The sequence below is a fragment of the Anthonomus grandis genome, chromosome 24, assembly GCF_022605725.1.
Source record: "Anthonomus grandis grandis chromosome 24, icAntGran1.3, whole genome shotgun sequence".
In the NCBI taxonomy this organism is placed as follows: domain Eukaryota; kingdom Metazoa; phylum Arthropoda; class Insecta; order Coleoptera; family Curculionidae; genus Anthonomus; species Anthonomus grandis.
In genome coordinates this window covers 2,680,410-2,697,385 of record NC_065569.1, presented here as the reverse complement: position 1 = coordinate 2,697,385, position 16,976 = coordinate 2,680,410, and the positions used below count along the sequence as shown (strand labels likewise).

At 35.1% G+C, this 16,976-nt stretch overlaps 1 protein-coding gene across 1 annotated transcript; it reads right to left on the bottom strand.

The window, feature by feature from the left end:
• Window positions 1-623: 623 nt before the first annotated feature.
• On the bottom strand, window positions 624-12,019 carry LOC126749354 (uncharacterized). Its single transcript, XM_050459023.1, has 3 exons — window positions 11,674-12,019; window positions 3,375-4,169; window positions 624-792 (listed from the first exon to the last, which is right to left on the bottom strand). The coding sequence occupies exons 1-3, from the start codon at window positions 11,697-11,699 to the stop codon at window positions 624-626; spliced, it is 990 nt and encodes a 329-aa protein (XP_050314980.1). The 5' UTR covers window positions 11,700-12,019.
• Between the last annotated feature and the right edge of the window lie 4,957 nt (window positions 12,020-16,976).

Here is a 16,976-nt window from a genome sequence, read left to right as displayed (position 1 = left end):
ACTCTGCCAAATTTCGTTCGTCGTACCCTGGTGTTAATTTTCTTTGTCAGCAGAATTTCCGGTTTTTTCCAAACCATCGTTCTGTCGACAAAGTACTTTTGCAATCTTTTTACGATGGAAATGACTTGGTTATTTCATCATGCAATCAGGAAATTGTTACTTACACAATTTGTGGGTAAATGACCTGGTATACCGAACGAATATTTTTAAGTGATTTTTATATTAATAAAATAAAATTTAAAATGTTTTTTAATGAATTATCTTCGTTTGACATATCCCCCGGGCATAGAAAAGCTGGCCTCCAGCTTTATTGTTAACAATCGAAATCATGATCGAAGAAGACCCAGAAGAAAAAAAAATTTACAATTAGTAAGATCAGAACAACGATGTACCTAAATAACGTATAATTAATTAGAGCTGAACCCTTATTATTCATTAAATTTTAACTACAATTAATGTAACTATCGCTTTTGATGTCCACATTTTTTAATACTACGTAGTCTCTGAACACAAAATGTCTTCAGCATCCGGGTCCGGTCGCCGGGTAAGGTGGCGACGTTCATAGCGTTGTCGCCTGCCCCTCGTCTGGGACGCCTACAGGTTTGACGCCTCCATGTGTCGTCCTAGGACACCTTCACCCATGTATGTCTGACTCCTCTTCTGGAACGCCTACGGGTTTGACGCCTCCATTCGTCCGTTGGCAACCCTTGCGACATCACATGACACCCCCTTGTATGCCTGACTTCTCCCTTGTTTTGTACCAGTCCTTCAACGCCGTCGGTTTCCTGGAACCTGTAGACAGAGACTCCTTCATTGCAACTGCTGTGGCGTGACAAAACTTTTGGTTTTTGTTTTGTCCCTTCTTGACCATTTCCAGTGAGCTATCCCATAAGCTTACTGTGTTTTATGGATGGCCCCTGCCGTATCTTCAGCTGAATCCATGATTCGTAATGTTGGCATCCCCTACTGGAGATCATAGGTTGAACACTTCAACCCGCTGCTGGTAGCGTCGTGAGTTCGGGCAAGTTTGGACTTTGACCATTGGCGCAGTGGTAACTTAGCTTGTCCTGGGATGGCCATGGCTCTGGCATCACCCTGTCTGCGATTGGGATGGTCAGGACTGACAACAAGGCAGTGCGCGGATGTGAGGTGTTCCTGTTTGGCTCTGGTTCTGGTTCCATCGGCTACTTTCTGTGGTTCTGGTAGGAGCGTACCCTTATTTTCTGTTCAGGTCGAATTTGTACGTGTGGCATCTCATGGTATGTTTATATGTAAAGAAAGAACAAAGTGTAAGTATGTGCTATTATATGGTGCTTAATGGTTTTATATTTAATCATTTTGATTTCATGTTAAATCTTTATATCATATCTTGAGAAATTGTTGACTTCCTCGCAGTTTTTGTATTATATATTTTAGGATAATTTGACTCATAATCAAATTTTATTAATTTTCCTTTGTCTCAGATCTTTTGAAGTTTCTTGTATTTCGAGTTTAGATAACAAAGTGTTTTATTTATAGAAAACCCAAAAAAAATATATTTTTTATTCATTAATTGTTTATCCCCTCTCTTCTAAATAACTTTTATTTATGTATGTCTTTTTAACTTTTATAGATTATTAATTAGACCCTTTCTTTTACATTATTTTTAATAATATGTTTTCTTTTTAGCTTCTACTTAAATATTTATGTGCCTTAGGCTCGCTGTCCCTCGCCTACCGGCGATATATTTATAATATTTCCCCATTATCATCTCATTTTAATATATTATTATTTCAATAAATTTCATTTCGAATATGTATATACGCGCGTAAATCAAAATTATTTATACGTTTTCTGATGTGATTTGCAAATTACTATGATATTTATCCTTAAATTGTTTAGATTGTCATGACTACAATTAAGGCTTAAATAACATGGTGAAATGTATCATCTTCAGAGGGGCCCCAGTATATACTAACTATATGCAAGCTTGCGTAAAATAATAAGTAATTATTCTATTTCGATGCGTTCTATACTAGCATCTACTTTTTTACCAGGGGACAGTGATAAAAGGCTAGCACTATTTTTTATATCTAGCCGGAACCTTGACATGGCGTTTGGTTCGACGCTCGGTTCGGGGTCATTGCCTGGGTCGGGGATTGGGTATAATATTGTTTCGTCAAATGTTTTTGCATTTCTAATGGACATGGGATTTTGGGTTGTAGTTGAATTTTTTGGTTTGTTTTTGAAGTATCTGAGCGTTATATATAAAATATAAGTAAATAAGAATAGAAGGAAAAGTAAACATGAAGTGGAAATTATTATATAGAGAGCCTCGTGATTAACACTTGTTGAGGAGCTTTTTTCATGACAGTCTATTTCTCCACGTATTTGTGGAACTGCCGCTACTATTGCTATTCTATTTTGTTTAATTAGGATGTATGCTACCAAGATTGAAATGGTTATGTTCCAAATTAGAAAAAATGAGTCCCCGTGAAAGCTATGTGTATCACCATAAGTGATTACATTTGGATAGTTTTTCTCTACTGATTTTAGAATGTTTTTTAAGGTGTTATCGCTGGATGTGAGGTTAAGATGGGGTATCTCTAGTGTCCAATTTGTATTTAGGCATTCGGAAATGTTTTTGTAGAGTGGTGGGGTACTAATAATGTTGGGATTGAGGATATAGGAATTTAGATTTGACCAGGTTGCAGGTATTATGTGGGTTACTATTGCATTGGTAGTGATGTTTTCTGGACAAGGGAAATTTTCAGGTATAATAACTGCATTGCCTACGCTGAGGTGGCATTTGCATGGGAGGAAAATTTTGATAGAGCCTTGACGTGCTAATGTCGTGTCTAATTTCTGAGGCTTACTTTTATCACAAGAGATGGTCATGTCCTGTTTCGGGTGGGTAATGACATAAGTTTCGTCTTTAATTTCGGATATTGTCATCGATGTTGCTGAGTGGCAGTCCATTGGGCAGTATTGGCTTAGTTCTTTTACTGTTGCCCCTTGATATAGGATTTTCGCACATTCAGGCCCTTGTAGGATGTCTGCTGAGAATCTGGGTAAATAGCATAATTTATTTTGGCTTACATTCATGTAGGCCTGTCCCCGATATTTGTCTTAAGTCGCCCTCGTTATTTCCGTTTTTGGACACTGCAATGTATAGCGGTTGGTGGCGTATAATACAGGTCTGGTTATACCAAGCAAAGGGTGTGGTTATTAACTCTAGTAGTTGCCAATTTCTGTTTTTCTTAATTATTGGAATTTTTATGTGAACATATATACTTGATTTTGTAAAGGAACAGTCACATATGGGCATTTCGAAGTATGCTGCTAGTTCAGATGTAGGGATGGCCAGTCCTTGTTCTGAATTTGCGATTTTTGACTCGAAATCCTCCAGATCCTTTTTTAGGACTTGCGGGTTGACAATTTCCGCCGGTATTTTATGGTGTCTACATGAATTTACGATAGCTTGTCTCCTGACAGTCCTTACTAGTAATACCATCCTTTTTAGGTTTAGATATCCGTTATAGAGGTTTGTCATTATTAGTAATTCCTTTTCGTTTGTCGTGTTTGCCACCTTATTTTCCAGTTGTTTAGTGAACCTCTCTATGCTCTTTATCCTTAGCTCCGTGTCCGAGAACGTTGCTGCGACTAATTTCTCATAGTCTTGAAAGTGTTTGGAGTTTTCGCTCATTTGTTTTACGGTATCGGACAGTCCTTGTGACATTGTGTCTAGCCTTTTCCTGATCTCGTCATCTGAGTTTTCGACCATATTTAGTTTTTGCAATGTTGCCACTCCGCAACACCATGATAATCCTGAGCCTATAAAGTCTAGAGACCTCTTCTCTCTCTTAGATGGTTCGTTGTTTCTTAGTGGTGCTATGCCCCAGTGTTCGTTAAGTAAAGTTAATTCTTTGAAGAATGCTTTATTTAGTCCATTTATACTATTTATTACGAAGCATTCGTTCGTTTGCAATTGGCTGCATTTGAGATTTCCTACATCCATCGTGTGGTCATCGGTATCCTCGGTCCATTCCGTTTCATATGTCAATGGTACTGTAGCTTCATAGATTCTTGTCGCTGGGAGTGGTTTCCAATAAGCTCCCGCGCTTACCTCAACTCTGTAATCTTGTTCTTCCTTCATGTTCTGCGCCTGATTTAGCACCATAGTGATTAACCTAATAATAGCATTAAAATATATATATTTTTTTTTTTTTTTAAATAGTGTTCTTTATATATCCTACCATTCTAAGGGATTTATAAAGTAATTTATTATAGCCTATGTCGTCCGTATTATCTCAAATTAACTTGTAAGGTATTTTGCGTTACATTACATTTTGTACTCTATGTATATTTGTTTCTTTACGTATCTAAACTAATCAATATTTATCTACTTATTTAAAGTTAATTTAATATACCTATTGATTACTTTGAGTTTATTATACTTAGTATATATTTACGTTTATATATATACGTATTTAATTTCTTTATTTAATTTAAAATATGAATGTTATTCCCTTTGTCTATGAATTAACCTATATATTAGTTATATGTAATAAACGGAGTGAGTCAATATGGACCAGGTGTCCCACTCACATCAAACCTAATCTAACCGTATGTACCAATACTATAATATTCATGCATATAATGAAATAATATTTCCCAAGCTATGAGCTTATCGTATTACATGAACTTTTCATCTATTTATATCTATATATCCGTTATATATACCCCTTATACTTATTATATTAAACATTTAGCGTTTTTTGCTTTTATAACTATATATTGCTACGAATTAAAAATAAGCTATGCCGTCAGGAATTTCAGTGTGTAGGGTTTCGCTTTGTACACCTTAAGTTACTAATTAACCGACTATAGTCTTAGGTTCTTTAATTTGTAGTGATATGTTATTTTTGATTATTTTGCATATTGTAATGCGGTCATGATATTTATGATTAGCATGATATTTATCTTAGATGCTAAAAATAATGTAATAAATAAGTTGAGTTGTATCTCCTGTTAACAGAATCCATTAAGAAAAGAAAAAAAAATGTTCGTATATATTTTGTAATATAGAACATGTACCGTAAAAAAAAGAATCTATAAGAGGTACTATATATATAAATTTATATATGTCACGTATTTACATTACAGAGTTTTTCGATTTTTATGGCGATTATTGTACATTTGGGGTCGCGTCTGGGATCCAGGGGTCGTTATAAGGGAGTATTCTACTATCATGAACTATATCTCTTTTCGCGTTTTTATTTGAACCTTTTTGAATTTCGTAATCTACGTCTGAAGTCTTCTTAGTTATATAGTATGGACCGAACCATTTTAAAAGTAGTTTTTCGCTTCTCCCCACTTTTCTTATAGGGGTGAATACTTTCACCTGGTCTCCTACGGCGTACTCTATATGTCTATGTTTGGTGTCGTAGCGTAGTTTATCGATACCCTGCCTCCTCTGGATATTCTGCACTGCCAAATTCCTTAATAGTAGTGCTTTATCTCTTATTTCACTACTGTCCTGGGGGTTGGGAGGCGGCATTAGGGTTGCTTCGATCGGTAGGATGGGTTCTCTGCCGTATACCAGCATAAAAGGCGAAAACCTTGTAGTGTTTTGTTTCGATGTATTGTAAGCAAATGTCACATGGGGTAAATACTGGTCCCAATTTGTTTGGTTGGTATTGGTATACATGGCAATCATATCCGCTAGAGTTTTATTGAGCCGTTCTGTTAGACCATTAGTCGAAGGGTGGTAAGCGGTCGTGAACTGACTAGCTGTGCCCATTCTTTTTAAAAGTTCTCGTACTATTTCTGACTGGAAAACTTTACCCCTGTCGCTTAATAAATGCTTTGGTGCACCGTGTCGTGTTATTATTTTTTCTAGTATAAATCTGGCTACGGGCCCTGCTTTTCCGCTAGGGAGGGCCTCGGTTTCTGCCCAGCGTGTAGCATAGTCTGTTGCTACTATGATCATTGTTTTTCCGTTGCTGCTTTTTCTAAAAGGTCCTAGTAGGTCTATACCCACTTTCTCAAAAGGTGTTCCTACGGGTATAGGATGCAACAGGCCAATTGGTTTTTTATTTTGTTGTCCTTTCCTTGCTTGACAGTCAGGACACCCCTTAATAAATTTTTCTACATCTTTCTGTAGTCCTTCCCAATAAAATCTTTGTTTAATTTTATGCAGTGTCTTGGCCGTACCTAGGTGTCCGCTTAAGGGCTCTGAGTGATTAGAGTACATTATTTCTCCAATTAGGGATTTTGGTACTACTAGGAGTTTTGTCCTGCCGTCTGAGCTTAAATTTACCTTATAAAGAACCTGCTCTTCTAACCTATAATTCTTGGCTCGTCTCCTTTCTCCAATTGACACGCTGTCTGGGTGTAATAATGCCTTTATTAGTGTATTAAGTTGCTTATCCTCTCTTTGTAGTTTGCCAATGTCGTCGGATTGTAATAAAAATGTGGGGGTCTCGTCTATGTCGCCTATTATATCGGTTGTTGGTTGTAGTACTGGGTATCTGCTTAAGCAATCAGCGTCCTTATGGAATACCCCGCTCTTGTGGATGATAGTATATTCGAATTCCGACAGTTTTATCGACCATCTCGCCAGCCTACCTGTTGGGTCCTTTAATGACTTCAACCAACAGAGTGCGTGATGATCGGTGATTATTTTAACGGGCTTTCCATATATTAAATGCCTCAAATATGTCAATGCCCATATAGCTGCTAGTCCTTCTAGTTCTGTGATGGTGTAATTCTTTTCAGCCTTTGAGAGACTTCTGCTGGCGTATGCTATGGGGTGTAATTTTTGTTCGTCATCCTCTTGGAGTAAGATGGCTCCAATGCCATTTCCACAGGCGTCTACCCTGAGCTCGCTAGATTTTTCTGGATTGTAATGGGCTAAACGGGTGTTGTTATAAGCTTTCCTTTTAGGGTTTCAAATGCTTCTTGTTGCTCTTCGTTCCAAATAAACCCAATGTCTTTTCGTGTCACTTTGTGTAGTGGGTGGGCTATACTTGAAAAATTGTTAATAAATTTTCGGTAGTAGTTGCAGAGTCCCAAAAAGCTCTGTACATCTTTTACTGTCTTTGGGGTTGGGAACTTTTTTATTGTTACTACTTTATTTTCGTCTGGTTGAATGCCCTCGCTAGAAACTGTGTATCCTAGAATATTAATCTTTTCTTTTAGGTACTCACATTTGCTGGGTTTTAGCGTAAGTCCGGCCTGCCTAAGTCGCATAAATACTTTTCTTAGTTTTTTAAGGTGTTCTTCTAGGGTTTCAGAAAATATTATGATGTCATCTATATATACTAGTATTTCTTTCCATTTTAGGTCCTCGAATACTTTGTCTGCTAGTTTTTGGAACGTGGCCGGTGCGTTACATAATCCAAAACTCATGTAATTAAATTCCCAAAGACCGTGGCCTTGTGCCTGAAATGCTGTATATTGTTTTGCTTTTTCTGTGATTTTGACCTGCCAGAATCCTGAGAACATGTCAAGGGTAGTAAAATGTTTGGCTTTTCCTAAGTAAGTCATGATGTCGTCTATATTTGGTATTGGCCAATTAACTTTTTGTGTGCATTCATTTAATTTTCTGTAGTCTACACAAAATCTTGTTTCTCCGGATTTTTTCTTTACGAGAACTACAGGGCTTGACCATGCTGACTGACTAGGGCGAATCACGTTATGTTTTGCCATTTCTTTAATTTGTTGGTCTATAATCTCTCTCTCTTTTTGGGAGACCCTATATGCCTTTTGCTTTATCGGCTGTGAATCCCCTATGTCTATGTCGTGTTCTACCAAGTCCGTTTGTCCCATATACTTTGGAGATTTAGAAAATACGTCCTTAAATTCTTCAAGGAGTTCCTTAAGCTGTGCTTTTATATGGGTGTCTCGGATATGGGTGACTTTGTGGTCGGCCAATGTCACTTGCTCTTCTTCCCTTTCGTCTGTCTCTATGTAGAGCATTGAGGAGTCTACCAGGTTGTACATACAAGGTTTTTCTATATACCCCAGTGTCATACCTTTAAGTATTTTTATTGGGTGGGCTTGCCTTGTTACGACATTCATTACCAAGCTGTTTTCGACAAAATGCGGTGTTGAAATACAAATCATCCCTCTTGGGATTAAAAATGCGTCATTTTGTGTAAAATCCATACCCAATATTTCTTCCGGGGTGTTATAGTTTGTTGTTAGTTGTACTTGAGTCTCGATATTTGGTCTTAAGGTGTAGTCTTCTTTGGCGCTTATTTTATAGCTGGTTGTTGCTAATTTTTTCGTTAATGAACACAGTGGCAATTCGAGTTCTATCGTCGCTCCCGTTTCTGCCTGACACCTCGCATGTTGGAATTTAACTGTCGTCTCGATGTTTCCCTTTCTTAGGGTGACTGTTTCCCTACCGTAGTCTATGTTAGCTTGTGTTTTTGATAGGAAATCAGTGCCCAGTATTAAAGGCTTTGAGAGGTTGTCTACCACTAATGCCATTACGTGTCCAGCCAGCTCTCCTATCCTAATATCGACCCTTGAAGTACCTAGCGTCCTGATTTTTTGTCCGCCTGCTGCAATTAAATTTTTTTCGAAATCTAAGGGCTCAATTTCCCTTGCTAAGGTACTGTTTACTACACATTGACTCGATCCTGTATCTAAAATTATATCTATTTTGTTTACCTTATTAATTAAACCTTTAACACTTAAAATTTGGTGCGCTTTGGCCCCTGAGTATAGGACGACTCCTTCGGCCCTTTCTAGTGGAGTCGTCCGGCTTCGTTTGGGGACGACTCCCTTGAAAATCTGACATTCCTGTTTTCGTTTTCGCATGAGTAGTGCCCAATGCGATTGCATGTAGTACAGCGTGGTCTGCCATCTCTGCTTCTTGTATTTGGGAGACCGTTGCCTTGTCTTGATCTATATGGTGACCTTGGCAGGCTGTTGTCTCTTTCCCTGTACCTTGTATTTCTTGCATTAAAATTTTGGTTATGATTCCCCCTATATTGTGTAGTGTTGCCTCTTGGCCCTCTTGACCCTCTATATGATGAAGCTTGGTTTCCTCTGTAATAGGGCCTATTCCCTACGTTTTGGTTTCCATTGTAATAAAACTTATTTCCTGTATTCTGGTTTCCATTATAATAAGGTCTAATTGCTATGTTTTGGTTTTCATTATACCGTGTGCTATTCCAATTATAGTGTTGGTTTGTATAGTAGTTTGGCCTTCCCCTTTGCCTAGAGCGCCCTTGATTTTTGTTTTCGTAGCTTGTTCCTTCTAGTGGTTTAGTATTGGTACTTCCTGACCTTTCTCCACTTATGCTTAATAATGACGTTTGTGATGTCATTTGGTTAACCAAAGCTCTTTCTCTTATTTCACTTAGTTTTAGGACTAGTGTTTTGAGCTGTTGGTGGTCTAACTCGTTTGAACTCATTAGGTAGTACGTTTCATAGTACGATGGGTGCAGGCCTTTTTCAAAATGATCCCTGAAGGTTTCGAATGTCATTTTTGGATCAACTTCATGGCATAACGAAACTATATCATAATAATATTTTTTAATGTCTTCGTTGTCCGCTTGTTTTCTTGTATTTAGTCTGAACTTTATTTTTCTTAGTGGTTGGTCCCCACTGTACTCCCTTATAAAGTCCTCTTTAATTTCTTCCCAGGTTTTGGGTTTATTTCTTTCGTTACTTGAATAGTCCCTATACCAAAAATTTGCCGGTGATTCTAAGAAATTACCTAAATATGATATTTTATATGCGTCATTCCAACCATTATTTAAAGCGGTTTTTTCGTATTTTGATAAAAATATTATTGGCGAGTCTAAGCTTGGATCGAAAAAGGGTGGTTTTAGTGTTAGGGTGTTGCGGTGTATTTGTGTGTGCTGTTACTTGAATTTGGTTATTTTCTACAGGAATTACAGTTGTGTTCGTGGATTGAACTTCTTCTGAAGTCGTGTTTAGTGTTGATGTGTCTTGGACTAGTGTATCTTCTTGTGAGTCAAAATCTGGGTTTGGCTCTTGAAAATGTGTTATTTTGTTTGATTGTTTTAAATTTAAAATATCGTTTGATTTTGTAGATGTAGGTCTGGGTGTCGAGGATCTCGGTGTTTGGTTTAGTGTAGAACTGCTTTTTGTGTTACCTGTTTTGTGTAATGGCAAATCAAATGTAAATTGGCTACCACAAACTTTCGCTGAATTTGGTGGTGTCCTTTTTAATGACACTGCCGAAGCAAATACATTAGCACTCGAGCTTTGGTGCTTGGGGTTAAATTCGGAAATATTTGAAAAATCTAAGGGACCTGGTTTTTCGACTTTATTCTTTGTTTTACTGCGGGTTACAATCCCGTCTTCGTTCATTAGCGTTAACAGTATAACGACATTTATTTGTATATATTTTTTTTTTTTTTTTTTTTTGTTAGGTTTTTTACTTGTGACAAGACATCGATATATTAATAAAATAATATAAGTATATATATATAATTTATGAATATATTATTTTCCCAGAATTAAGAGTTTTATACATGACGTATTAGTGACTTTGTTGGTAACATAAAACTTCCTCTTAGTTGGTACATGTTTCTCCAATTACTGTTAGTTTTGCGAATTTATCGAAAAGCGCTTATTAACTTGTGTTTAATTTATGGTTTTATAAGTTAGTTAAATAGTTACGGATTATGGGAGAATATCGTTGTGTCTGGAGGTGCGAATCCTGCCATAGAACGGAGACGCATTATTCTTCTAATGTATATTTAATGAATGTTTATATGTCTCGACGTGTCAAGAAGAGTTGTTTAATGTGTGGTAGTGTGTTGACATTCCTTGTGGGAGAGATTTTATTTCGTGATAAGTGGAAGCCGTTCGGTTTAGCTCGAAGATTAAACTGATAATTGGTAAGCGCAAAATTTTGTTTGCCGACGTTGTTAAATTTATACACTTTAATTTATAAATAAATTATGAAATAAATAATAAATGGAATGATAAAATTCGCTGAATTAAAAAAAAACTTAAATTTAAAGTATTACCTATATTCATATATATTCGATATAACTACTGAAGTATGTCAAAAAAAAAATAAAATAAAATAGACCTTAATGTCGAAGACCGCAATTATTGTATATTATTGTATTAAATTTTATATCTCTAAATTATTTTTTAAAATTATTAATTCTGTCATTTCCTCTTTATGTCGCAAATCAAAAATAAAAATAAAAGATCTTAATTAAATTTTTAATCATACTGTATAGAAAAGAAAATAAACTGTGCCTCCACTTTATGTCTAAACTGTATAGTAAAAAAAAAACTAACATGTCTCGCTAAAAAAAAGGAAAAAGGGACGGCGCCTCCACCATATGTCACACCGGGGGTTGGCCCGGTCTAGGACAAGGCCGTGTGACGGTTACATACATTGTACGTAACTGGGATCTTAAGGTACGCTTTAGCATTGAAACAAAATATATAGTTTACTAAATACCTTGTATTAACAGCAAAATATAATTATAACGATTTAAGTAGAGTTACCCAAATAAAAGAGCTAATTTGACAAGAGATAAACTAAGATCGACATAACAGGATTAATAATTTAAGTACATGGGAATATGTAGCGAATTCTATAATTAAAGTGAAAGTAATGTTACGTAACTTAATAAAGTGACAATAATTGTGATCTTCTTCGACATGATAAAATGTTGTACTTACATTATTATTATTCTTGGAGCAAACATTTCACAAAGCTTTTCCGCACTGCTTTCGGTTACCTCTTCTTGCCCGAGACCCGGTCGTAACTCTGCCAAATTTCGTTCGTCGTACCCTGGTGTTAATTTTCTTTGTCAGCAGAATTTCCGGTTTTTTCCAAACCATCGTTCTGTCGACAAAGTACTTTTGCAATCTTTTTACGATGGAAATGACTTGGTTATTTCATCATGCAATCAGGAAATTGTTACTTACACAATTTGTGGGTAAATGACCTGGTATACCGAACGAATATTTTTAAGTGATTTTTATATTAATAAAATAAAATTTAAAATGTTTTTTAATGAATTATCTTCGTGCTTTGTGAAATGTTTGCTCCAAGAATAATAATAATTTAAGTACATGGGAATATGTAGCGAATTCTATAATTAAAGTGAAAGTAATGTTACGTAACTTAATAAAGTGACAATAATTGTGATCTTCTTCGATATGATAAAATGTTGTACTTACATTATTATTATTCTTGGAGCAAACATTTCACAAAGCTTTTCCGCACTGCTTTCGGTTACCTCTTCTTGCCCGAGACCCGGTCGTAACTCTGCCAAATTTCGTTCGTCGTACCCTGGTGTTAATTTTCTTTGTCAGCAGAATTTCCGGTTTTTTCCAAACCATCGTTCTGTCGACAAAGTAAAGTCTGCCCAACCAATCTGTAGCTAAGCGGTATCGGTGCGGGGAACGTGGTTGTAGACTAGACCCGCCTCATTCCATTCATGAAATGGCCAGTGACGTGCGAAATTTTATAAACCGATTACACAGATTTAAATGTATTAAATATTAAAAAATATGGTTTGGTTTTAATTTTAAAATAGGTATTTGTAGGTAAGATATTAATTTGGAAATTAAGGTCTTCTAAAATATTTTATTTGTAAATAGGTAATAAAAAAATGACCGACAAGATTAGGGAAGTTTGAGATTAAAGTAATGTAAAGAAAACACAAAATTTGTAATACACGTACTTAGTTTATTCACTTAAAATAAGAGTGCCGTACTCGATGCCTGGATATCGCGAGGGAGAGCACGGCAGATAATCCGAATTATGCTGTTTAAACATCGAATTCACTACATAATATGTATAATTTAAATTATTATTTAAATAAGTATAATCAATTTGTACCTGTTGAAGATATATTGCTAACCACTCCAGTAACAGTCTCACTCTGCCAGCATTTTTTAAACGTTAGGTCATTGTCTATCCAAGTTTCATCTAAATAGACAATATTGCGACCTTCGGCTCGGTGTTTTTTTATTTCTCTTAGGTATTTATACCTTATAAATGTTATTTTTGTAAAATTGTCTTCTTCTGGCAATTTTTGCAACAGCTTTCTGCTAGTAGGCACAACTTTAAACCCATATAAATTCGATTTATTAGGTGTTTAACTATTTGAAAATGAAAGTTGTCGTCTTGTTCCATTTTCGGCGGTCTTTTTTTGCCGGGACTAGAAAGCATTTTGTTGGGGTCCGTCCGCATTCTTTCTTCATCTTCTTTGTGAATTTTTTTCACCATTGAAATGCTTACGCCAGTATATTGAGATACTCTTTCAAGTTTGCGCTTTACTGGTAGATTAACGAAGTTATTAGTAGCTTCTTCATTGCAAACCCTAAAAATTTGTACAAGAAGTATATAATCCTGATATTCGATTTTTTTTAGTCGTCGTTCCAATTCATATTACTTATATTTATGGACATTTTATATTCAAAATGACCAACATTAACTTTAAATCTTTTTGTTTGTAAAGCAATCGAGCTTGGTTTTATTTCATTGAATATGATTTTTATTTATTACAACATTAGGTACATAATTTTTGAAATTTAGTGTCGCATAAATTATGATTTTATTTTAATGCTTTTTTTTCATAACTGTGCTTAGGCTTTATAATTCTCTTATTATCATTTTACTTACCTATAAACATTCGCAATCACTCCCCTTGCCTGGGTATGAATTATCTTTCTATGAATAAAGTTATTCATTTTAACGTAAATAACACAAAAACTGTTAAAAATTATGAACTTTAACAGCAAAGAAACAAATAACACAAAACAACAACAAAACAGCAACAACAATAATAGCAAATAAACTAAACTATGATACACTACTCAAAAGTCATAGGTCATAAATTAAGTAGATACCTAAAAATACAACAATAAAAACAGTTTAATAGCTCAAAAGTATTAACATACGCCGCCGCCACTGAATCCGCAAGAAATCGATATTATTCCGAAAATTACACAAAACCTGATAGGATGCGATTCAATAAGATAGAGAAAGACAGAGCGCTGCGTAAAAATAATAAATTAATGGCCGCGATGTCATCAACCAATCACCTGTCCCCAAACAGCGAGATGCTTCCGCGAAAGCACGACGTTGCCGGCTTTGTAAGTTTTATTAGGAATTTCGGATAAATGTTAGTCAATATTGGACTTTATAATATGCAAAACATTAGCAAATAGAACTAAAAGATATGGTTTAAACTGCATTACATTATTTATTATCTTTTTTATGATTAAATAGCTTAATTTTACCATTATATTTACTTTTTATTCAATACTATTTCATTTTTGCAGTAAGACGTGACAACGCTTCAAAATTTCGCCCGCATTCTTTTCGTAGACACAGATCCGATGGTCAAACTATACTTTTGCAATCTTTTTACGATGGAAATGACTTGGTTATTTCATCATGCAATCAGGAAATTGTTACTTACACAATTTGTGGGTAAATGACCTGGTATACCGAACGAATATTTTTAAGTGATTTTTATATTAATAAAATAAAATTTAAAATATTTTTTAATGAATTATCTTCGTTTGACAATATCATAATGTTCTTCTACTTAACATAGATTTTGTTTTTAATTTTTGATTTTTTAAATTTTTTTTTGTTTTTTTTTTAGTTGTAAAACAACTCGCGAGAATGCTTGGCCTTGCTTTTTGTCAGGTTTTAAAATTGAAAGGGGGGGTGTAGGGCGACCAATAGAAATTATTTCCCTACGATTATTTTCATTTAGGCGGGAAAATGGGGTTTCTTGTAAAGAACAAATTACATCATGCACAGGGGTTTCGGCGAGATTATTGGCCATTCTAAAAAATAGTAAAAGGATCAAACAACTAGGTTAGGTATGCACCTCTACTTCTACAAAAATTACCTACTTTCTACTCTATATTATAATATTCTCAAAAATATACAACCCCTTAATAGGTACCTCTACTACCTTTACAAACTTTAATAGCACAATTATTATTCTAATATACTTATACTTATCTAATATAAACCAAATTCAAAATTCAATGGAGAAGCAACCATACGACGTACGACAGCAGAAAAATCGTTTAAAGCTGAAAGGAACGGAAGAAACCAGCCACAAACCGTTAATGAATAAAAACAAAACCCCGCCAAGAAAAATCTAGAATTATTTTCCTCCTACCATATTATTAGTATTAGTACCATCACCATCTTTATTGCTCCTATGTAGTTTTAAATAAGTGCAACAAAGACGCCACACAGCACAAAATCCCGCCCCAGTCCCCACCATTGATTTTCCATTGAACGAGGGCTCATCTCATCCGTGCTTTAAATATCATACTGAAACTCACCCAATTGTACTAAAAATTAAATACGTTATAAAAATCGTAGTCATTGCTTGAAAATTTACAACAAAAAACCTAGACTGCCATGAAAAATGTACATTTTTAATATTTTTTACATTTAAGTAAAAAAACAGAATTTGTATTGCGTGCTAAATTTTTTTCCACTTGTGCTAGATTTAGTACAATCGTACTCTTAAATCACCGGCCCTTTCCCCTTTATCGATCGACGAACGAGCGCTTCGAGCGAATTGACGAAGACGGTCGAAGGCGGCCGAATTGTCCGCCTAACAGTGCACTTTTGGTCGCATAGAATAATTTTGTTTCACGTCGGCCGCTGTAAGTTTTGTATGGGAGATTGCCGCCGTAGAGACCATTAAATACAGGCGGTTGGAAATATCGCCTTCCCATATATAATATCGTATTCATTTGATTTTATGAGGCGAGTCGCTTTAGACTAGCTCAGGTTTCACGTAAAGTGGCGATTGATGCATGCGTATTAACATCAGACTAGGAGGTTTATCAGATATTTTAATATTACATTAAAAATAATGATTATATTATATAAATTATAATAGTCATTTTTTTTCAAATTTACAAGTGAATTTTATAAGGTAGGCGGCGCCTACCTTGCCTACCCTGACGAGCCGCCGCTGCTGTTGTCCTAGTGGCATAATTGGTTTATTTCGTTTTTTAAAGCAATAAGATGTTTTAAAAATCATAAAATTTAGATTTTTCAATTAATTATTTAATAACTACGTGTTTACTTTTGAAACCCCATAACTTTCATAGGTTTATGTTGTTTAACCAGTTAGCAACCCATCAGAGCAAACTTTTTGCCTTCAATTTTCTCGAAAACCATCGTTCTGGGCGATGTGCAACAAGAGTACCTTTTTTGTAGGAAAAAGTATGTAGTTTTTAAAAAATGAACCCACGTTGCGAAAAAATAACCTAAAAAAAGTTATTCACGAATTAACCCCCTACCCTTGCAAAAACTACCCTTTCCGATTTTCCAAATTATTTTTCAGTATCACCATTTGATTTTGGGTCAAAATTTATGGCAGAGGATTTTTTTTCGAAATTTTATCTCGTTTTTTAAGCCTACAATTTCAAAAAACCGTTTTTTAAATTTACCCTTTCAGTGCCCCTAACTCCCTTAATATGCATTTTCCGCCCTATAGTTATAGGAACTTTTTTTAAAATTTTTATCACCCCCCGAATTTTTTTACACCATTTCAATGACACCCTGTATAGGCGAAATGCATGCAAAACATGTTTATTATTGCTTTAGATATCGGCTTCTTTTAAGAATCAATTTAAATTAAATGGTGCGCAAAATAATTTTCTTGATTTCTTTGTCATACTAAAATTATGTTCCTGCGATACTGGTCGCAGGTCAAATCAACATGCAAAAGTTCAAGTAACAAAACAATTTAATTGATAAACCAAATTAAATAATTATATTTTGTAAACTTACCTAGGTTTTTAATTTTGTTTAAAAGATTTTTTGCCAATTGGTATTATGAATACCAATTTATTAATAAATAATAATATTCATTAATAAAAATTATATTTATAAGTCAGTATAGATTTGGATACAGATAGGTACAGATTATCAAAAAATGTTAAAAGCTGTGTCTGGTATTTTCAATACGTCAACGATACTT